This window comes from Vidua macroura, chromosome 3 (genome assembly GCF_024509145.1).
Source record: "Vidua macroura isolate BioBank_ID:100142 chromosome 3, ASM2450914v1, whole genome shotgun sequence".
Lineage (NCBI taxonomy): Eukaryota > Metazoa > Chordata > Aves > Passeriformes > Viduidae > Vidua > Vidua macroura.
Genome location: NC_071573.1, coordinates 34,621,145 through 34,645,161, shown reverse-complemented (window position 1 = coordinate 34,645,161; position 24,017 = coordinate 34,621,145). Strand labels below are relative to the sequence as shown.

General features: G+C 38.2%; 1 protein-coding gene across 4 annotated transcripts in view; it reads left to right on the top strand.

Annotated features, from left to right (window-relative positions):
* SLX4IP (SLX4 interacting protein) overlaps window positions 1–24,017 on the top strand; it is a 70,314-nt gene that overhangs the window by 30,653 nt on the left and 15,644 nt on the right. For 3 of the 4 annotated variants that reach the window (XM_053974686.1, XM_053974685.1, XM_053974684.1), the window contains 4 exons: window positions 3,561–3,650; window positions 6,703–6,826; window positions 21,713–21,790; window positions 23,662–23,750. In XM_053974686.1, coding sequence (XP_053830661.1) covers window positions 3,561–3,650; window positions 6,703–6,826; window positions 21,713–21,790; window positions 23,662–23,750 — 381 coding nt within the window. The remainder of the gene's footprint in view (window positions 1–3,560; window positions 3,651–6,702; window positions 6,827–21,712; window positions 21,791–23,661; window positions 23,751–24,017) is intronic. The other variant, XM_053974687.1, reaches the window with a different exon arrangement.

Genomic DNA, 24,017 nt, shown 5'->3' with positions numbered 1-24,017 from the left:
TAGAACTTGCATGACTCAGTGCAGAACACTTAATTGATTTTCAGAAAGAACTTAGAGAGGATGGAAAATATTCAAATTTTCCTGTTTACTTTAAGACAAGATATTTCACATAAGCTTATGTGTGGTTTATTTTATTTTTTTCCCACAAAATCTCTTGGCTGTGCTTTTGCATTCTGGAGACCAATGATACATCCTATCAATTTTGTCACAATGCCAGAAAGGGCTTCTAATGACATTTTTTGAGTGGTCATTGGGATCAAATCTATCTTTTCGTTTTAACTATAGACATCATCTAACAGTGGAGTAAAATTCTCTGTGTAACAACAGAGTAGCACTGTGCTCAGGGAAGAGGGAACAGTAGAAATTAACAGTCCCTGTATGTTCATCGTGGAGCAGTTCTGGAGTTTTGCGTGTGTGGGGGATGCAGCTCGGCTTCTTCCCGCCCATCCCAAAACCTGGCCAAATTCTCATGTTTCTGTTCCAACTCAGCTTCAGTGAGTTCTGACCCTCCAGTCCACATCTGTAATCACAGCAATGTATGTATCTTGGGAGGCTGGTTCTGCACGTGTCTGCTGTAATGATGCAGCACATTTGGAGTGCTGTAACTGAGTACAAACCCACCCTGCTCATGCCCAGCATCCCAAGGACTGTCTGGTCATAAAGACTGGTTTTATGCTGTTCACATGATGCAGTTTAAAGAAACAAGAGTACCCATGTAGGAAGCCCACTGATTGTAAAAATGGGTATAGCAATAAAAAGTATTTATTTGGGTTTATTTACTCATTGTGGAATTTTCAACAATAGTTCACCATCTAGTATGTGCTTCTTTCAAGGTTTCAGCAGGTTATGGGCAGATGACTTTGCTTGAATGACCACTTTGTGTTGGGTTTTGCTCTGTTTCCATGACATGTCTGGTTATATTTTCAATTTGCAGAGTCTATGAAGTGTTTGATGTATTTGTATAAACAATTTGATTTCTGAAAAGATGTTCTGAATTAAATGCCATAGCTGTACAACAATACACTAACAATATTCTGAGATCATTTAAAGCCCTTTGTTTAGTAACACAATGAATGTCATTAGACTGTTATAGTAAGAATGTGAACATTAAAAACAGCTTGTAAAAACGAAGATTTTTTTGAAATCTAGAATTATGGGGGATATTAACTTGGAGCATCTGCTTCTGTCTTTAATTTTTGAGTGAAATGTTTTCCTATTGATTCTTGACAAATGTGTTTCCCATCAAATCAGGCATTCAAGTTTCAGTTTTGACAATCACACCTCAAAAAACAATTTTCAGTGCAAATTTGGAGATGGATATTGAAAGCGTGAAATTAAAAGTTGCTGTTCTTTTTGTTTGCCTTTCAGTTGTGGTACTTAGGAGTCACAAGTTGCATCTTGCAGCCACACTGACTGGAAACACTTCCACTAAAATAAAAGCGAGTCTTTTCATGGAATTGTATGTCATCAGAATAAAAATAAAAATAGAAACTTCTATAAGAGCATCAGATCTGCTAATATAAACTGTGTATGTTTTCCCTCCACTTGCCTCTGTTCCCTGACATTATTTGTATTGGCATTTAGTCTGTACTTGTCCTTTGCTGCTGGAGCAGCCCAAGTTGTATTGAGCTGCTCAGTATAAGCATCATCCTCAGAGCTGTACCCTGTGAAGGCACATGAAGCATAGCTCAACTCAGGTGTAGCTCAGGAATGCAGGGGAGCCTGCATGGGAGCTGTTGCTCAGATCACGTCCAGGACTTAACAAAAATAGGAGGTAGTGAGGCTCGGGAAGAAGGCCTGTGCTCATGTTCTCTGAACTCCCCCTTTTCCTCTTTGCCTGTGCCAGTTATGCTTCCCTGTGTCCTGTTGTAAAGCTGTCCTGATTGTGTGGCAAAACTGTTGGCTTGTGGCTAGTGAAATATTTCCAGGTCTACAAAGGAGAGTGCTCCAAAGCTCAGAGGGATAGAAATCTTCCATTGGGAAACCTTGAATATTACAAGGGTTTATGCACTATTTATATCTGTTTTTTCTTTGAAGCACTACAAATGTTTGGTGTGTTTGTAAAATTTTCAAGATAATTTTAACTGTTCAATTGTATAGTTTTGAATGTGGTTAGTTATTTTCTTTTTTTCTCAATTGTTTCAAGATTGGCAACTGAGACAAACAGTGCCACTCAGAAGAAAATAATTAAAAACATTCTGTCTCCTTGAAAAACAGGTCTATACTTTGTATCTGTATCTATGTATAAAGTTTTGTAGTCAATAGAAAATTATACCAGTTAACATGGAGCATTTGATAATTAGAATTTTCTTGATGTACTTGTTTATTGTTATTAGTGCTGAACCATGAATAATCTACTGGCTTTCACTTTATAATCTGCAGCGTCTGCTGACTTTGAAGTTCAGTAGTCAATTTAAAGTTTGCTGGAGCTGACTAATGATTCACCAGAGATTTTTGTGAGATATTTTGTCATCCATTTAAAGCTTGGAAAAGTCTGCTGTTGCAGCCATCTGGCAATTCTTGGTTCTCTGGAGGAAAGAGAAGCCTTTTGATACAATAGATCAAAGCATTCTGCTCTTTCAGTGACTGATACCTATAAGTAACTTAGAAGTTTCTCAATGTATTTCACAATGCCTGTCTCGTTTGCCAAACTTTTGTATTCTAACTACAATACAATATTGGCCACGAATTACATTTTAATTATATTTGAATCATTATTTAGAGACGTCTGTTTGCAGTTGATTTACAGATCCAAGTGTTTTATTAACCAAGAGGTTTTAAATTTACCAAATAGGCTGTTGTGATTAATAAAATTGATGCTAAATCTTGTTGCTCTTAGAGCTAATGGTGTAGGTAAAGGTACTCTCAGCAACTGTACTTTTGCTACACCATAAGCCTGAGATATAGGTGTACCTATCAAGGAATTTCAGAAGTAGCTGATGTGTCTTGGCATGTAGCCTATATCATCCTAATAACTGTATATAGTCTTTAGTAATAGGTGAGCCTTATTATTTAACCACTCAAAGTACAGATGACAGATGTGTTAAGTACCAGATATCCACTGACAAGTCCTTCAAACTTGCTGTTCTTTACGTTAGGTAGCTTGGAGAAAGGAGAAGACTTCTAAGACGCTGAATTTTTAAGTACTCAATAAATTTAAAGCACCAGCTAAATAATTAATGTGGTACCAAATTTTCAGAAATAGTATCATGTGAGTTTGATGAAGGAATAGCTAATTTATCACACACTAAAATTTGCTTGAATTCAGATTTAAAAGCGGCATTTAGGTAGCAGAAGAAAATTCCACATACTTGTGCTTGTCATATGAACATTTCAGTGAGCTATCCAGGATAGATCTGCTGCTCTTGTTCCTTGCTAAGTCCACAATGATAAATTTGTAATTCCATACTCCATGAACTTCCATGATTTAATGTTCTGCCTGCTGTAACTCTGAATCAGATGCATGTGCTTACCTGATTGTTTATCTCCCTGTCTGCTCAACATGTGCTTCCTAGCAGCTACAGTTCAACATGTTTTTTCTTTTTTTTTTTTTCTCCCAGTGTAGGAACTTTGCTGTCTTGGTGGATGTTCATATTTTCCCTCAAGGCTCCAGTAAAGACACCAGCTGGTTTTCAGATCATGAGAAAGAGGTACAACAAATATCAATTCTACTTCAAAAGTATATGGCTGCAGGGAAAAAGTTGAATTGCCTTGAACTATTCAGGATTTTTCAGCATTAGGAGAATATTGTTAGTGATACCTAACCATCAGCAGTTGCCATGGGACCCCTAAGTAAACCATATGTGCTTTTTGGGTCACCAGTGACCGCTTTAAATTTGCTTTTTAATTTTTAAACTCTGTGTGTGTGCACATTCATTCATGCATGCCTGTATGATGTGTGGATTCTTCTGACTTAACTTTTCATTTAAAAATATGTTTCTCATGAATGCTTGTAAATTATCCTGACTGATATAAACCAGATTGTGGCAGGTATCATTTTGTTGGTGAAAAATCTTCCTATTAATTTTTTTTCCTCATTCTGAGAAGTGTAAATGATGTTGCATTTAGAGGATGCAAGAAAACATAAATATGCAAGATAAACTGTAGTAGAACTGTTGCCTCTTATGAAAAGAAACTTCCATTATTTTTAAGTATGTCGTGTATATCATGATGAAATTGTGGAAAATCAGAACAGCAAATTTCTGCCTGTAACTTTGATCAGATTGTAGAGAAATCACAGAAGATCTTGTGCTGCGTTGCCGACGGGAGCTTTCCCTTATGTATGGGAACTTGAGAAGTTCCCTGTTGAAAAGGAAGGCAGGACGTGTTTGGGATGCCTGTGGACTTTCCCGCAAGTCTCCCTTACGGTCATTTTCAGCAGATAGCTTCTCTAATAATGCCATCATTAACTTGTCACTGCACAGCATCCCCAGACATCTCAGAGTCATACATTTCAGTGAAATTAAAAGAAACAATGCGTTAATATCCTGAGGGAGCAAAAGCAGAGTATTTTGCAGGATGTAGTTCATCTGATTTGTGCTTTATTAAACAGAGAAATAAGAAAATAGGGAAAATCAGTTTTTTTTATGGCTAAATGAATGCTCATTACCTTTTCTATTTATAACCAGTTTTACTCTCCTGGTTATCTGAGTTTTAAACGTTCTCAAAATGTATTTTGTAAGACTGCCAAAACAAAAGAGATTAATTTCAGGAAATTAGCTCATGATTGATTTAATAAAGAGGCATGACAGGACAGCATTCGGTGCATTTCTGTGACTGCATGTTTTGAGAGAAGTACAAAGGTTGCATATTTTCAGCAACTGAGAAGTGTGAGTCAAATAGCTTTGCAATTCACTTCCTGAAAGTTCTGTGCAGAATCTTTGTGTGAGGGGAGAAAAGGTCCTAAAGAAAGATTATTCCAACGTATTTTTTATGAGAGCTTTTACATGTTCATCACAAGCGGTTTTCTGCATTTTTGTTATTTCTAAACTCTGAAAAATGCTCATGGTGGTGCAGCCCTCTCTGCCTGTCTGTGGGAAATGTGGATGCCTCTGTAACAAGCACAATTCCTGCTGATCCCCTGCTTGCCCTGGCTGAAAATCATGGGCTTGAGCTCAAGGATCCTGGTGATGCTGTCCCAGGGGCCCTTTGGCTGCTGGCTCTTTGGAGCGCGTGCTGTGGAGGGCAGGATGGAACAGCACCAGTGCCCAAAGCATGGCCCTGGTGTGAGGAAATACAGCTGGGTATTGGAATGACCACCATGGCACGCTGCTGTGGCCAGTTGGATATAGAGGATTCCTGGGATTGCTGTGAGATGCTGCAGTTTTTCAGTTTTTCCCCTCTTTCTGCCCTTCCAAATTCCCTACCCTTTCTTTCATACCCCTTTTCCCCTGGAATGGCAAAGTCAAAGTTTTCTCTTTGCTCTCTGAGGTCTACATGGTTCTTCGTGGGGAGCTGTTTAAATCATGTTTCCATAAGGCTAACAAGTAAAATATGTTCCATGTACATGAAGGAAGTGCAAGGTAATGTTACTGCTGTGGAAGGAACCAAAGACACACCATGTTTCTGCTGCTTTCGAGACCTTCTCGTTCTAACCCCAACACAAGCCCATGAAGGAATGTGTAATGGGAGCACTTTAATGAGTTAAACAGAAGGATAAGCAAATACAGAAATTTATAATGGTGCTCTACAAGCAGAAAGGAAAATGGATTTCTTACTGAAAAGACAAAATACTGGCTGTGACTGACTAATGTATATGCCCTGCTTTCATTTAGAGCAATGCATTAAAATTTTGTTGTTCTGGGTACTTTCTACATTAATCAAAAGGAAATTCCAAGGCAAGATAGTTTAGATACTACTTACATAATTTTATCTATTACCCTAACACATTATAGAGGTGAAATTATATTTTTGTGTGCTGCAAAGTATCATTGCTGTGAGCACATAGTTATGGACAATGGAAAATGAGAATACTGAGGGGAAAGTCTCAAGTGTGTGTGTGTGTATTAAGCTTAAAACTTACTCTGGTATTCAAGAGATGAATTTTTGCTTTTTACTCCAAGTATTTTTTTTTCTGGGCAATTCTGGCAGAAGGTTTTGTTCTTCCTGAGTTCTATGTGATTTTATTGTGCTTTGTTGAAGAAAGTATGAAAGATATGAACAGTTATGTTTAGGAGCAGAAAAATCTAAATTAATTAGAGCAATTAAGTTGCTGTGACCTAATTTGCTCCATCTTATCCACCCTCCCCAATCCCCCTCTCTCCCCCAAATTACTCACAATTGGAGCAAAATATCTATTGTGGTTTATCAGGATTCTTGTAGAGAAATAGTGTGTTGACAATTCCTGAGAGGATTTTTGCTAAAATTTTGCTTAAATACCTAGTGTTGTGATACATTTTTAACATGTATTTTTTCCTACTTTGCATGCATATGAAACTAATTTCTGATTTTAAAAAGTTAGTATTGTAATATAATGTATTTCATCTGCCAAGTAAGAATTTCATAATGTATTTCTTCTTTTGTTCTTTAGAAAAATTGTTTGAGTCCCCTCCTTGTTCCCATCCATTTCCTAATTCATGTGCTTCTCCTCTCAGTGTTTTTCCTCTTAATGGAAGAGGGGGTAATTTTGTATTGGTTTCTGCTGTGTGCCTGTGGGCGTTTCTGTAAATTTAGATCAAACCAGGCCAGTGGTTTCTCTTTCAGGAGGTCTGCAAGCTGCTAGAAGAAGTTGTTGCTTCAAGGGTCAAACACTACTTGGAGGCACCTAAACAACGTGGTCAGTGGAAATCCATGCAACAAGGATCATCTGGGCCTTTGTTTCTTACTGGTAAAAGGAACTATTTAACTTAGTGTGCAATAAAGTGTCGTGGAAAATACTGTTCTTTATTTTTTCTGTGAGAAATTTGCTATCAGGAAGGCCTGAAATAGTTGATATTTTGGTCTGGAATTACTTCAGCTATGTTAGTGAAAAAATTAAGTGGATTTTAATTTTCTGTGTTGCTTAAAAGTGAACATAATGCTGGTATTACTAGTCTGAGAGCCTATCATTAGAACTAAACAAAAAAAAACAAAACCAAAAACTTACACAATCCTTAGTCCTGCAAAATTGATTGAAATCTTCCTGGTTAGTTAAATCTTCTTTTCACTCACCCATTTAGTTTGCAATTTTTAAATAGAGAGATATTATCTTTAGTTCTCCTTTTACTTTTGGCAATCTGTTCAGTCTTAAAAAGTTGGTGTGATGTGATAAATGACATTTGTCATTTCACCAGTGCTACTGCAGGCCTGGCAGCAGCATCCATGACCCTGGAAGTGCAGAGATTAAGAGCCTTCACTCATTTGGAACTTGTTTTTTGTATGTGTGAGGGTGCTGAGGCCAGCGGGTGCCATTTCAGTACATTACATTTTAAACTAAAGATCTCTGTGGCTTGGGCCTTGCTGTTAGATCAGCTTTGGAGCTCAATGGCTGCCAGTTTTTGTTTAATACCATATCATTGTTGGTATAATGCTGGGGTTTACAATTGATAGGCTTATCTGTTGGTCTTATATCATATCAGCAATTTATCTTTAAATAGTTCTTAGGCAAAAAAATACTGGTGTTTGTTACTAGCCTGGAGCAGGTCATAAACTTGTCTCAGAAAAGAGGGGCTGCAGTAGTAAAGTTCTGTGCTGACCATGCTTTGTCACTTTTCCTTAAATACAGGTGAGATCTCTACTGGAGTATGGCTTCTGCAATGCATGTGATTACATACATTAGATCATCACTATGCTCATAAATTTCACAATTCAACATGTATTATATGAACAGTTTCAATAGGGAACAAATTCTTTGCCTCTTAAAATGCTTTCCATTGTTAAAAAAGGTGTGTTCGTATAGAATGCTGGTTGGTGGTTGGAGCTTTACATGCTATTGTCAATAATAATGATAAAACACAGGTTATATACTGTATGGTTGGCTTATTATTGCAAACTTTTAGGCATATATGGGAGCCAGGTTCTTCTGGCATGACATGGGCTTTTTCCCACCCCTCAAGAACACAATACCACATAAGTAAGAAGTGCTTCAGGCCACTAAAGGATTTCCAAAACCTTTTCTTCCTTGCAAGTCGTAACTACATTTTATCCCTTTAAAATATTGTTATTGTTTGTCAAGCACATGAACTTTCAGACCCCTGTACTTTTCTGATTGTGAGTGAACATTACAGGTGGTGAGATTGGAATTTTTAAGATCTGTTGAGGTTTTTCTGTGTTTTCTTTTATGAAGGGATGTTTTTTATTATTTATTTTTTAAAGTTTCCTGCCTCAGTAAAAAGTAGATTTTGAAAAAATTATGATTTTATAAGGTGAAATTGCCAGACTGACAGGTTGTTTTTGTATATGTGGGTAGATGCAACACTAATTTAAGTGTGTTTGTTAGAATTTAGGGTCTTCTTTTTTCTTTCATATCATGAACTTTTCAGTAAAAATACTGGTATGCTGTCTTAGGGTTGGGAGCTGATCTTCTGCTTGACTCTTCCCCTTGTTTCCTGAAAATTAAAAACTTAGGGATATGCATTTGAGGAGGTCATCAGTAATATCAGTGACAGTTTTTGATTAAAGGATATTTACTTTGGATGAGGCAGAGTGACTGTTCCATCAGTTTTCTGTGGTTAATCTCACTGTCATTAATTAACAATAAAGAACTAAAGGAAGAAAACAGGCCGTGATAACGAACATTCATGTTCAGCTTCACTTCCAAAGCCAACTCTTTCTTTTTCTCTCAGCCTGCTTTGCTCAAGGCTGTAATTTGTAAGAAAGGAGTGCTTTGTTCAAGCCCAAGAATCAAGTTTCTTCAAGTTCCATTGGAGTCTGTTCTTACCTGGGAAGGAAATAACAGAATAGGTGGGTGTTCACTGGGTCCTGCCTCTAAGGATGACCCTTTGAGGTGAGCCACAGGGACAGGGGGCTGCACCAGCTACCTCTTGTGTTGTGCCCTCCTCTCTGGGATCATGGTTTCTGTTTGTGGGCTGCAGGGAGATGGGTTTGTGTTGTTCACACAGATGAAGTGCCATATTGCAGGCCACTGCTTGGCTGGCAGGGTTTTGTACCACACAAAGGAATGCAGGAGCCCGGTGTGCTCCATGGAGGTGCTGCTGGGGAAAGGCTTCAGCTGCAGCTCTTGCTGTGTTTGGAACTTAGGAAGAGTTTCTGAGTTCTTCAAGCTCTGTCTGGTTTCTTTTGCTCCAAGTTATTCAAGTCAGTGTGGAGTTGTGCTGCTGTAAACCCCCTTCTCTTGTAAGGAGGTGTGTATCTACAGAGGGATCCTTCACAGGATTATTAACTGCTTGCTTATTCTTTCCAGTGCTCCGGGTCAGTAGTCCACCCCTGCCTGTAGTTGCATCGTTTCAAGTCAATTTTAACTAGTCTTCTGTACACACTGCAGAATTTATTCAAAATTTCTTGAAAAGAGAATTATTAGACCAGTATTAATAAGATTTTATATAGCCTTTAATGTCAAGGCATGTTGTATTAGGTTTCATTTCAGAACTAGAAGCCAAGCTACCTTAAGACTTGTTAAGTCTTCTACTTCCTTACTACTATAACAATTTGAAGAGAAAATTTTCACCTATCACAGCTTCTTTTTAGTATTAACATTATATTATGTTTAATATTAATAGTGATACTACCTTTCATTTTTTTGTGACACTTAATGTAAATATCCATGCAAGTTACTTGTTAATTTACATTTCTTTTCCATTTGAGTTACACCCACACTGCAGTGTGTGGTGGGTCTCATACCAGCTCATTAGGAAATCTGTGGGTGTTACACACAGGAGAAGAAAGAAAGAAGGAAAGAATGGAAAAATGAGAGAAAGTAGCCAAGACAAGCAAGTTCTTCCTATTCTTCCTTCTGTCTGAACAATTTCCACACCCTTCCCAAATGGCCAGTATAAAAAATTTGCCAAAGTAAGCTTTAATTTAGTCCTTGAACATAGGCTTTGGTATAAACTCTCTGTTCCTTGTGTTTAATTAATGTCCAAATGTGTTTGACTTCGGTTTATTTTATTTTTTTAAAGAGAAATTTAAAATGGGGTGGATTTTCAAGGGCTGAATTTTGCCTGCATCCCATCTGCATGGCCAAAATCATGCAAGAAGGGAATCGGCCAGGTATGGCTTGTGATTGCATTATTTGAAGTTTCATGTTCTACAGAAGGTGTCTGATTTTGATCAAGAGCAGTGAGAATGAAGAGGAGACTACAGAGGTCTGAGTAGAGGTATTAAATACAGGAGAAATGGCAAAGGGAGAACTGAAAACAATAAGGAAGAAGGTGAGGTTTACAACGGCACAGAGGAAACAATAAGGAGAAGTGAAAAAAAAAAAGTGGCTGATAGAAATATCAATGTTAGAAATGGAAGGAAGGAAGAAGGTATATTGTAAGCTGACCTTCTTCCCCCTCTTGAGGGAGGAAAAAGTTAATTATGTTTTTCATACAAGTAATTTTCAGATCTACTTTCATTCCTTCCCTAGCATCCTTGCTGTTTTTCTTGGCTTGAAGGTGGGACATTTTTGCTCTGATTTCAGATCTTTTTATTGTACAGTCTCTTCTACAGTGAAAATAATTAGAGAGCATGCTGTCACATGGCACAGTGAGCTCCCAGCTTGATTTTATCTGCTTTCCCTGGGACTCTGTGTACTTTTTAATGTATTTTTAACTTTCTCCTCTCATGAAATGGAGCTTACTGTGATCATGTTTCCTGAGTCCATCTTTTCACCCAGTTGCTTTTTGCAAATGTGACTGTACTTTATTAACAGGTAGAAGTCTCAGACTTGAATTTCTCAGACATTAGCTTCTTATAAGCTTAATAAAATGACAAACTGGAGGAGGTACAAGAGGTGTTATGAGTAGTTCAGCCATACAAAGATCTGGAGTCAAAGTTCATGTCTAATTTAGTATAAAGAAAAACACATAAGATGCAATTTCATAAGAAAATACATCTCTCTTGCTTATGAAACGATTTTTTTGGCTCCTGCAAGCACACAAAAATATACAATAAATCATGATGGTAAATATTCCAAACTCTTTTGGCCTTGCATTTTAATTTGAACATGATGATGTTTTTAAGGGAAACACCCTTTTCAGACTGCCCAGTTTGCTTTAGGAGTTGCTGTAGGACATGAATTGTGTGAAATGCTTGTAGGCTATGTCCCACATTATAATCCTGTAACAGCAAAACTGATTCATTCCCACCCTTCCAGCTCAGCTGTTAACTCATGCTCCTCTGCTGTGAAACTGTTTGGTTGGCTTTGAACTAGAATCTTTTAACTTGCCTTGCTTGAACAGCAACTCTACAACACTTCGATGGGTGCTGCCACAGGGGTCTGGGGAGGAATCTTTCCAATGAACTTGAGATTTGGAGTTGTACATTTTAATATCTGTCTCTCAGAAGAATTACATTGCAGCTCTCTGCAATGGACTCATTTATGATTTGTGGCCAAGTCCTGCAGATCTGTGTGAACTTTAAACTTACATTCATCTGTCTGTGACAACAGAGCTCCCTGAAGTATGCAGTAACTTATGCAATAACTTATGAAAAATGTTTTGGTTAGTATTTTGTACTTAATAGTTCCTGGTTTTGCTTTAGATTACTTCCCTCCCCCCTGCCCCCCCCCCCCCCCCCCCAATTTTCTACAGCCAGATAATGGGGAATAAGAGTATCTTTTTTTCACCAAAGCATTCTTCTTCTAGAAGAACAAGAATATATATCTGAACCCTTTTTTTTGTCATTTTGTTTTTATCTCAGGGTAATGGGTATTTGACAAGAACAAAAGAAATGTCCGTACTTACACACTCTTGGGGTGTTTTCTTTATTTGTGATTTTTTTCCTATCTTACCTTAGATTGTAATACAATAGAGCTGGGAAGAATGCCAAGAAGGGCAACAGAGATGATCTAAGATGAGGAAATGCAATACAGGGAACAGTTAAGTGTGCCTGGACTCTTCAGCCTGGAAAATATATCAATTATGGGGAATACAACCAAGATCTATGAAATAATTTCTTGTCTCATTCTCTTCCAGTTTGAGAACAAGGGCGTATCAAATGAATGGAAATGCTGTGGTGGTTATGAGAGCTGTGGAACTCTTTGCCAAAGGATAACAGATATGATAAAGGCTTGTGCTGCATCTACAGCAACATGGGAGAGTATTCCAGGGAGGGTGCAGAATCTCCTCTGTTGCGCTAAAGGCCTGAGCTGAGAGGGTTTGGAGCCTGGCAGAGTATCAGGGAAGTAACTATGTGCACTTGGCTATTGTATTTCAGGGTCCCCTTTAGGCATTTTACAGCCAAGGTAGGTCTTTGGTCTTCTCCTGTGTGGCCTTTCTTACCATTGTGCCCCTCTGAAAAGGAGGCCTCATTCAGTCAGAGTCAGTGAGCGTCAGAGGCTGTGAGGAACTTCTGCACTGCCTAGACTGAAGAATCTGCCTTTGGAACGATCTTCTGTGGTGACACTGATACTGGCAGAGGCCTCAGCAATGGCTCTCCCTGTCTTACATGGGATGTTTGCAGTTGCAGCATCAGCTGGGTTGAATATGTTCTCCATATTTTACTTCTTCCCTGGTGGCAGCTCCTCATAAAATTACTTATGGTCTTGGGTAAGAAATGAAATGTTGTATTTATTTTAAAGATGTCCTTAATAAAGTGTTTTATATAGGTAGTATTGGATTGAAAAAAACAACAGGACAGTTGTTTAATTTGGTGTATTCTTGTAAAAAAAGAAGAATTTGATGTTGGTTTTGAAACAGTCTCGACCTCTACCCTTAAAATACTCCCTGCCTTAATGCATTGTATCACTTTCTCTTGCTTTCATCTTATTTCCATTTGTTTGTCTCTTCTTCTCATATGACTTTTTTCACTTTATGAAAAGAAAAAATAGTATGGAAATGAGTCCTAGTTATGTGTGTGTGCAAAAAGAAGTGTTTGCATGCACAAACAGCTACTCTCTTACATATCTGTATGAGCTATAAAGGTCTTCCTTTATCATCCAAATATTTCTGCAGAATGATTTTGCTGTTAGTACTTCAGTTTATGCAATGACACATATATTAATGCAAATTTAAAGTTTATCTTTGGAGTTTTCTTTCTATAGTTAGGCAAAAAATCAGCATCCATTAATCATGTGTCTTTACAAAGTGGAGTGGTGTGTCTCAGTTTCTCAGAGTTGGCTGGAAGTTAATAGATAATTTATCTCTATCAGTTAAAAATGAAGTTTAGGGTACTAGTTTGATGCAGGTGTTTCAAGTTAGGCAAGATGAACCCCACCTTTAATTTCTGATTTGATACTCACCTGAGAATATCAAAGTGACTCTCATCTAGGCCAGGGAATGTACCCTTGGAAAGAGTCCTTGGCATGCTTGTTCCAAGTGGGAATTCAGTGTTTTTGGAGGGCACATGAAGCCAATTTGAAAACCTGTCCCTAAGCACTATTTCTTACTTGATTGCCTTACTCTTCTTTGCCACATCTTTTCCTCTTGGAGGTGCTCTTCGTGTGTGCTCTCTGTAGGTTTTACAGCTTCTCCAGTCCCTTGGAATCAGGAATACAGAGGATGGATTCTCAGTGTCCAGCTCATGGACTTCTTTTAGCACTAGGCACAGCTGGAAGAGGTTTGGTTTGGGGTTTTTTGAGTGCTCACTGTTTTGGTTGAAATGTTTTGATTCTAAAAATTAACTAGGTTTAATAGCTTATTTTGTCTTTAGTTCAACTTTGCGTTAAATGAGATTTAAAAAAAAAAAAGGATTGATTCTTACTTTGAAATTAACTACTGAGTTCCTTTTAAAAAAAAAGTGCTCTTTATTAAATGTTTTAAAGAAAGCAATATTGTTTTGGTTAAAATGTAAGCAAGAAGGAATAGGGATTTGAAATAAAACCTAAAAGAAATGTGATTTCCCTAGAAATGTTCAGAGGAATTTACTTAATTGCAACCAGAAGTTTGACCTGGAAGTGTAACGCTTTGACCTTTTAGCTGTCTGGCTTCCTAAATGTGTTGTTTTGCTCTCTTTAAACTGTGAGAAAATCTCTTTTATACATCTTTAACCCTTGCCTTACCTTAAACTCTCAGTAAAAATCTGCAAGCAATCACCAGCAAAAGAAAAATGATCATGATATTTTAAGAAAAAAAAAATATCTGTAGCTATGTATTGAGCATTGAAGTCCTTTTTATTTTCATTTTAACTGGAAGTAATTGGGGATATAATTTCACTGTTAAATATGAGTAGGAATTTTTTTTAAAACTTTCCATGCTACCATATTACACAATAATACTCTCCTTTGTTCTTAAGTTTCATTATCATATGACCAAGGTAGAAATTACAGCTTTTAAAATTGCAAACATTTTTGTGGGTTTATTCATATTTGGAATTTTTTTATAAGTCTTTATGGGAATCTGTCAAGATAGAAATGGAGGGCCAATTCCTGAGAAAAATTATGCCTCTTTTTCTCTATGTTAGTAGCTTAGTGAAAGCAGTTCTGGATGGTTTGATTCACCACTGAGTACCAGGTATGTTGTGGTTACTACACACAAAGTATTTCTGTGGACTACAAAGGCACAGTGGCAGACCACAAACAAAACTAACCCCACGAAGCTTTGCAGAGCCCATGCCTTAATTTAGTAAAAAAAAAAAAAAAAAAAAAAAAGAGATAATTAAATAAAAATTTAGTAGTGTAGCGAATAATAAAGACTCTTACTTGAAAATGGGAGGAAGAAAGTTCAGTGTAATCTTGGCTCTGTTGTGGACTTAGAACTTGATGTATCCATGAACTTCAGACAGATCAGAGATGTTCTAATGCACAGCAAATTACACATATTCAGGGAGAAACATTCCATATTCACTGTACAAATCCATGTTTAAATGCCAAAATTTACTTTAGAGGGAATAGTAGATGATAGTTTTGTATTTGTTTACTGAGTATCTTTCTCTTATTCCTTTAATTAGGATATTTAGTTTTGTGGGGTTTTTTTATGTGCCCATATATGGGTCATAGAATATGGGCAATCCCTGTGTTTTGTCTGCTGTTTTCTTGCCATGGCAAAAGATAGGATTGTGGAATTTGGTCTTTTGCATAAAAGACCTTAAGTTTGCCATTTAGTTTTGAGGAAGAGGGTGTTCTGTGTACTTTGGTTTTTTTTACTTGGCATCTGTTAAGGTCATGTCAGAAATAAAGGCTGCTGAGCTCTGCCATTCAGGTGGTCCCTTATAACACCGTGTTCTTGAGTGAGCTAAAATGATTGGTTTTATACAAACCATTTTGCAGTCAGTCTCCAGCTCTTTGCACCAGAGCCAGAGCTGAGCTGGTGGCATTGGGCAGATGCTCCCAATCATGGTTGTTCTTGGTCTCTTTTAGTGGTATCCTCTTTGCATCAGAGCTTGTGAGAGCCAAAGGACATCCAGACTTATTTGGAAATAGAGCCTTTCAGCAGCTGATTTAGTTAAGGTCTGTTTACCAGCATTTAAAAAGAGAAAATACGGAAGGCTCTATTGTGGTACTTTCCACCTATTTGCTACGCCCCAGAATTTCCTTCTGTTCAGAGTTGTTGCAAATCTATCAAGAGTCTGTTGTGTGAAAAGACAAAAACCTGTGAACCCCTGGCACAACTTGCTTTATTCAGACAACAGCCTGAAACTGCAGGTTCAAGTCCACACATGTCTTTTAGAACTCACGTTCTTTTGAAGTGTCCTCTAGATGTTAGGGTAGGAAAGGAGTTATGACCATCAACATCTACCTCTTAGCTCCACTAGGATATCCTAACAGGAATCCTCAAAAAAATTAAATGGAAGAATATTTTTTGCTATATATCAAGATCACCTTTGAAGAAGCTATGTTTTCATGTTTAAGCCACTTCTTTAAAGTTCTGTGGAATATACCTGCTCCATGTTGGTCTTTCCCTCTCGTTCTCTCCCATCATGTCTGCAGTGGCAGTGTTGGGCTTTTTCACCAAGCCCAGAGGTGTTGTAGCCCTGTGATACAATATATTCCTGACATTTTTAGTGACCCTTGCCTAGAGACCTTGTTATTGGTGGAAGATGAAAGGCTTGGCAGCTGTGGGAGCTCTAGGGTTAAACCCCTTTCCTCTTGGGGGTAGAAGTTTTGCAGAAGTTATTTCCTCTTGCCAGGGGAAAAAAAATGGTGCCTGGAGACCTGTGAAAGGTTTGATTGACTTTATTTGAAAAATCTTTCAGCGTCCTAATATTGGCACCAGCGATTTTGCTGTTCTAATGAACACTTAAGGGGAACCACTCATGTCTGATAAATTCCAAGAGGCTCATTTCCACATTTTGGTTGAGTTTTTGTGCTTGAAGAAACTGTTTTGTAGAGATTCCTCACCCTTAAAATACAAAATCCTCCATTTCAAGTACTTCATGGTATCAAAAAATTTCCTGCAGCTCATGGATTTCTTCAAAGAAAAACCACAGAGCCAGGCTGAAAGGACATACTTTGTGAAAGAGGCACATGCTGTATTATGCATTCCCTAGTGTGCTGTGAGTCAAACTTGGGTCCATCACAGTGTCTGTATCTCATTTGAGCCAGAATCTGCCGTCCTTTATCACTGTGCGTTCAGTGATGTGAGTGGTTGGGCCATTTGGGAAGAGCTGTGTCTGGCCAGTCTGTGGGACGTACTTGTCCTGATGTGCAAAAGTGGCACTAGCCAATTGAACTGAACCCCATCGCAGTGCAGGCACTTGGAAGAGACTTGGGCTTCTCCTGGGTTGCTGACTTGTCAGACAGTGTTTACCGCAGGGTTTGTGTTCCAGCTCCCTCTGCCTTTTGGCTGGTAGCAACAGATGCCTTTCTCAGCCTTTTTCTTGGTTGTTGTGCTCATTCCAGTGGTTAAAGAAGTCCAGGCGCGTGGCTTTCTCTGGAATACAAGTTTAGATGTTCAAAACAGGGAGCATTCCTAAATAGCTTTCAGTTCATGCCCATCATGTGCAATTAATAATGTGGTTATTGAGTCTGAGATCAACAAAAGGGTGAAGTGAAATCTCATGTCCTGTTAGAAAACAGTTGTCTGTGGTAAAGGTGCGCTGGCCATCAAATCTATTGCTCTATATCTATCTGCTTGAATGCCTTGGCAGGTGCTGCTGGCTGTTACTGCTCATACATTATGGATGGATATGGATTTTCCAGGAATGGATCAGCCTTCCTCTCCATCCTTAAGTAGTATTGCAGGGAAGATGGTCTTTTTCCTTCAGAGCTGGTGTGTTCCCAGGACCTCCATCAGAGGCATTACTCATCTTGCAGCCAGATGGTCTCAGATGTGCTTTTCCTTATTCTTTCCTCCAGAGCAGCATTCTGCTCTCTGAGCAGAACTCAGCCAGCCTGAGAAATGCCTTATCCTGGATGCAGTTTGGCCAGGATAATTCTGATTTTGCAGTGAATTCCACACCTCTCCTGCTAGACGAGAGCCCTACAACCCTGCCATAGGATTTCTCAAAATGGCTCGGGCCAGTTTTGCAGTTTGTGGCTCATACTCTGAATGGTTTGGACAGTGGGCTGTGTCTAGGCTATCCAGGTTCTGATGGCAGGGAGGGTTCTTCCACCTTCTTTGAGCTGAAGGCAGACTGTATGGAAAGAATGGATGCTATCCTGACATGTTTGCCCATTCTTTGCTGTATGAAACTTTGAAGTGGGAGAAGATGCTTCTTGTTTAAAAAATATGAAGTGAATTCCAGAAGAGGCTTTGGAAATCTCAGCAGCTTTTTGTATGTGATGTTGTGCATCTGCTGTCCCTATCTTAGACTTGGCTTTAAACTTAAATGCCAGTATTTCATCTGAATCTCTTCTAAACTAGAATTGGCAGCCTACTCTGCAGCACATGGTATGGAGTTGGGGATTTTTGGGAAGGAAAGCTGCACAGTTAACAGTAGGTTTAGAATGAAATGTTCCTTTTTTATTTCATTTACAAACGATCAGGACTTTTGATTCTGTGGTGAATAATTTTAAGTGGAGAAATAGGAGTGTTAAAAAGCAGTGTAATAATATGTCTATAGAGCACTTTGAAGATGAAAAGATCTATATACTGTAAACATTATTACTGGTATAGCCTAATCTGTGTGGAAAAATTAATCAAGCATGAGCTAAGTGTAGATTTTTTTTTTAATGTACAGTTTAGTGTTTCAGAAAATCTAATGTACCCCTGTATTTGCTTTCACATTGTAACATTAGAAGTTTATCCTCTTCTATTTTTAATGTGTGTTGCAATGATTTACTTTATTGTTACTTTCCAAAAGCAGAGTCAGTCCTAATCCACAACAACCTTTCAGAAATGTGAAGTGACTAGGCGGGGAGAGAAAATAGGTATGATATAAAAATACCATGTGATGAGAATTGGGTGCCTGTCAGATGTGGAAATATTTTGGGGGCAGTTGGCCTTAGGCTTGTGCTGTGGCTTTGGACAAGCCTGGAGTGAAGCAGGGAGCCAGGCAGGTGCCAGGTGGTGCTGGGGAGTGAACACCTGCCAGGCTGCTCCAGATAACTCAGCAGCTCAGAGGCATTTTCCCAGGCTCCCAGCTGAATGGTCCATAAGAGCCGTGGGAGAGGGCTTCTCACTACTCCACACTGCACCACAGCCACCTCTTGGCAGCCTTCTAGAAGCTCAAGGCAGCCTGGCTGTGTCTCCCTTGGAAAAGAAGTGTCGCTGGTTAGCCTTACGGGAGAGCTGGTGCCTGATACTTCCTCTCAGTGCCGTGGGACTCTGAAGTACAACAAACAGGGCCAATTACTGTTCCCTTAAAAGGCAGTGCTCACTGGTGCCTATTTCAGCTGAACATGAACTGTGGCTTTTCTAGAACCACTTCTGTGCAGTCTCCTTTTGGGTTTCAGGGTCTGTTTATTTCCTTGGGGTTGATTTGTTTGTTTGTTTTTCTGTTTGTTTTTGGACCCTGGATCTGATGATTTAGAATGCTCAGTTTTGAAACAAGAAAAACAAAACTTCAGGTCACTAAATACAATTTTATTTCTTCCTGTGTTCTGGTAATCCACAAAGGGAACTTTGTCTGTGTTGCATGGTGAAGGAGAAATTGAAGATGGGATCAGCTAGGTTTGCTAAGTCCAGGATGTGTGCACTTTCTGCATTGCTGGAAGAAAAACTGTCTATAGCTTGAGGTTCAAACTTCTGCGTTGTGCTCAAAAGAAGTTAGTGATGGAGCATTTGGTGCATATCAGTTGGTCTGTTCTTCCCTGAGATCATTAAAAGATTTAAACTCATGCTGAGTAACTGTGTAGAAAGCTTAAAAAGCTGTGAGTTGCATGGGCTTCTTGGGTAAGAAGGTTTTCTTGGGGGTCTTATTTTTAAGTTTCTTTCTTCATGAAGCAGAATAGTTAATTGGATAATATATTTCCCCACAAGGAAGTTGAAAGAGGATATCACCATTTTTATTGTTCTACAGTAACTCTGACAGCTTTAAAACTGGGGGAGTTTTTCAAACTCCAACTGACCACAGAGTAGCTCTTATGTCACATGCAATAGGGTTTCAAAACATTTAATGAGTGTAGCTGTGTGATACTTTCAAAATGCAGGTATCTGAAATGTAGCACATCTTAATATTTTCTCAGGCTTAGCACCAAGTAACAGCAAGTATTTGTTCAGGCCTTTTCAGCAAAGTAGTAAATAATCATGGAAACTAAAATGATTTTTTAGTGTTAGTCCCTCTGGGCTGAGCTTACCAGCTCAGGTGCAATTCTCTCTGAAGGCTTTATAAGACTTTCAGACTTGAGCTGATGCTGCAGAAATAATTTGTAGAGGTGTCTTGATCTCTTACATAATTATTTATTTTGTCAGATCTGTTCTCTTCCACAGAACAGTAGCTGGCTGAATCAAGGGCCTCTAAGGAGAATTTGAAACTCTGTTCAGTCAATCACATGTGCTTAAACACTTAACCTCTCAGAGAATACCAGAACAGCAAGAAAAATAAACAGATATAGATGTCACCAATCTGTAAAAGAATTTCAAGAATAAAGCATCCTGCTTTTCCTGTGAAAAACAAACATTCACACTTTTTCATTTTAGATTCCTTTCAAAAAAAAACCCAAAACATATGGAATATTGCTGAAAAATGGAAGTGGAAAGAAAAACTTTTAATATTTACTGTATGAAGATTTGTTTTCCGAGTTGTACTTTTAGGAATGCTACTTTCTTAGCTTTTCAAGGTCACAAGTGGAGTATGTTGTTATCACACTAATAACTTATCTATATACAGGGCAAATTCTTTGATTTGACTAAGCCTACTAACAGTGATAAAGAAGTGCAGATGCCAAACTGGAAATACCTAAAAGTAATTTTCCTTAATTGTTCTTTTAAGTAAACAGTTAATAAAGCTGATGGATTGCATCCAAATTTTTCTCTAGAGCTCATCATTTTTAAGGGATGGTTCAGCTTGTTACATCTTGACTCGATCGCTAAAAGGAAGTCAAATTTTGGGTGTCTTCCTGAGGGGAAGGAAAAAAGATGGCTGATAAATTTCAAAGGGATTGATTGTGATTGATAACTGTAGTTCTTAATGAGAGCTGAGGTTCAAGGGCACTTGATGGTGAGCACCAGGAGATCTTGTAGAAGTAGGAGAGAAGGGGACCCTTCAGGAGGACATGCATTTATACTTAGAAATAGGACATGCCTTGGCACTTGCTCTGTAGGGATTGAGACTGGAACAAGCAAGCTTTCCTTCTTTTTAAATGGTTAGATTATAAAAACAGCATTAGCACTTAATATTCTAACTTACCTGTGCTAATTGCACCTAGGGTAGCTGACTGTCTTCAAAGCATCAATAATTTAAGTCTTGCGAACCCCATCCACGTTAGGGGAAATGTCATCAACCCTCTTTCACACTTTGATTTCAGTGAGGTGCACAGGGAGACTGGGGAGGATGAGTCACAGATGTCAGAATTTTGCACTTTCAGTGGGAGTCAGGTTGCTGAATACCTTCATGAATGAAGTGCTAACTGATTTACCAGGGTCATTTGGGAATTTAAGTAGAACAAAAGTAAAAGGTGATGTCCTAATACTCTCTCAACCATAATATAATCTTTTCTGTCCGTTTCCTACACTGCTGATGCACAAGGATTTCTGTCATTCTTGGGAATAGTAGGTAGAAAAAGCCTCTGGAGGTTACAGATACCTGCTGAGTCAGCCAGGCCAGCTCGGGCTGCTGTACATACTGAAGAGTTCAAATGTGGCCGTTTCTCACCTCATTCAATGGAACTGTAGAATTGAGCCCCTTGCATGTTTGGGTTTCTTTGTAGTTACCTTTTTTTCCCTGCCGGATCTGCCACCTTCCTCTAGAAGGCAGTTAAGTAAATGGATATCTGTACTGTTCCTACAACATTCTACAAATGTGTCTGAAAGCATTGACACTGCACTATGAAGTGACCATGACTCCACACTATTAAGTAAATGACACCTCTGATCAATTAATTAATTTAATTTCTGTGGTTGGATTCCAGAACTTGGTGGTTATTAATTTGTCTAGATTTTTGCCCTGTTTCAGGCACTAATTTCTTGAGACTTCAGTATGAGAATTTGGCAGTTTCTTTTGAAAAATATTCCATTAAAGTTACCTTTTCCTTTGTATCGTTGAGCTGCTGCTGCTTCCTCTCTATCCAGTCTTAGCAGATGTGCAGCACTTTGAGACCAGAATGCCCAAGATACCCTTACACTTAATATTATCCCTTTGTTTTATGTTGCAGCCAACAGTTTGCACATTACTGCCTACTTTATGAAGAGATGGGTTAATCTCCGTTGTGCTCTAGGGAAACATTATCGTGGTAAGAAATCAGTTTCTTACAGAGTTACTTAGAGGAGAAAGAAAGGGAACATAACTAAGACACTGTCAGATTTTCATCTACTTAAATCAAAATTGCTGTCAGAGCTTGGGTTTTTTGGTCGGATTTTTTTGGTTTGCATTTTAAAAGGAAGGTTTCCTGAAAACAACAAGAAAAAAATAAAAAAAGAGAAGTGATTCTTGAGATAAGATGGATTTTTTTTTTTTAACTTAATTTTAAATTTGTGTATGCCTTGCCCCAGGGTAATCAGCTAAGCCTCACCAAATTCTGTAAGTATGACAAGACTCAGCATTTTCCTGAGTCTCTGCAGGGTGAATCAAGCAGAGGTTGCAGCATGAATCACTCCATTATTGCTCGAGTGTCTTGTGACATCAATATGCAATACAAGTGTATGCAGGAAAGGCTTTCATTCACCACACACCTACAAAATCCTGACGTAGGTGATGTCATTGGACCAGGTCTTCTCTTCATGTTTTCTCAAGCCAGGATGCTCTGGAAGGAAGAGGGAGATCAATCCTCTCCTGCCAGCACCAATGCAAAGGAGCTGTAATGATCACTGCCCTCTGCGCTGATCTCTTGGCATTAAACAAAAAAAAGCAAAGTCCTTAACAATCCTGAATAATTGAATGGATATTTTAAAATAATTGATTGTTTTTGTAGGATTCATTATATTCATAAATGTTTAAATCTGTCTTCAAATGCCAACTGGTTGTTTTCTACGTCCATATTGGCTGAAGAGATCATTGTTGACTTTAAATATTTTGTCAAATTTGTCCTTTTAGAACAGAATTTCCAAGTGTCTGCATTGGAATCTCAATATTGTTTGCTGTCTATTAAATTTGAACCGTTCCAAAGCATCAATGAATACCTAAAGATACCTGCATTTTGCTAGCCAGCAGATAAGATTGTTATAAAATGTAACAATAAAAGTATATTACTGGAAGCAACTTGCCCTCCTCTTCAGTTCTACAAAAAAACTGTGAGATCAACCTGATAGGTTTTTTTCTGCAAGCCTTGTCTCCTTCTTGTCCCACAAAAAATAGAGTGTTATGGCTTTGTTCTGAAATACAACAAATTTCAAAAATTTTTAATTCTCTTTTTATAAAAACAAAACCCAGCAACCAAAAAAATCAGAGCTGAAAATATGAGGATACTGATCTGGAAATAATTCCATATGTAAACAAGAAAATAGCTAGCTGTGCTCTTCCCATAGCATTGCCAGGTACTGAATAAAACTTTGTCTCATCTGTTCTAATCTGAGAGCCCTTCAATTTTTAATCCTTTGTGAATAGAAACTTTGTTGTGTCCGTAACAAGCCATGTGATCATGAGTAAAATGTCTAATTCAGTAGTAGTTAACCACTTTGTTTAATGATTTTGAAAATCTCTATAACCCAAGTGTGAAACTCTCTGCCCTGGCCTTATGCTGAGGTTTGATGCCAAGCCCTGGCTGAATGTTGTTCTGGGCTACAAACCTAATGTACAGCTTTTGTGATGAAAAGGTTCATCACCAGAACAGCACAAAAGAAATCCTTGTTAAGTGGTTTGTCTGTTGGTTCTGTCTGGTCTTCCAGTCTGGGGGTGCAGGTGGACTAATTTGCAGCCATGACTGTCCTCTTGGGAACTCAGTTTATTCTGCTTATTGATTTTTTGGAATGCTTTATAAAAACAAAACAAAAGGAGGGGTGGCATGTTGAAGAGAGTAGGTGAAAAGCTTGAGAGGTACATTAAATGAGTTAGTGTGAAATTAAAAATTAAGTAATTTTGTGTACTAAAATAACATGTATATTGTTGTTATGAGTGGTTTTGAAAGTGGTTATTTTTGTAATCCTCTTTTCAATTCTTTTTGTGTAGAGCTCCGTGTGTTTCCAGAGAAATTTATCGTTTGTGTCAGTAAACTTGACTTTGATCCAAGTGCTTGGACATGTGACAGTGTTGGATTGGTAGGTACAAAACTGTTCTATAAATTTTGGGTTTTTTAATAGAAATGAAGCAAATATTTATATATACAGATGTAGTTATTTAAGTATTTGTTACTGTCATCTTGGCACCAGAAATCACTTGAATAGTTGGGCCAAAGTATGGGCATCCTAAAATGAGCCTAAGGGAGGCAAAAATGGGAATTTTGAAAGCTCAGCATTTTCTGAGCCTTATAAGTCTTAGAGAAAAAGACCATGTGTTTAGAAAGCTGGATATGATTTTAGCACCTT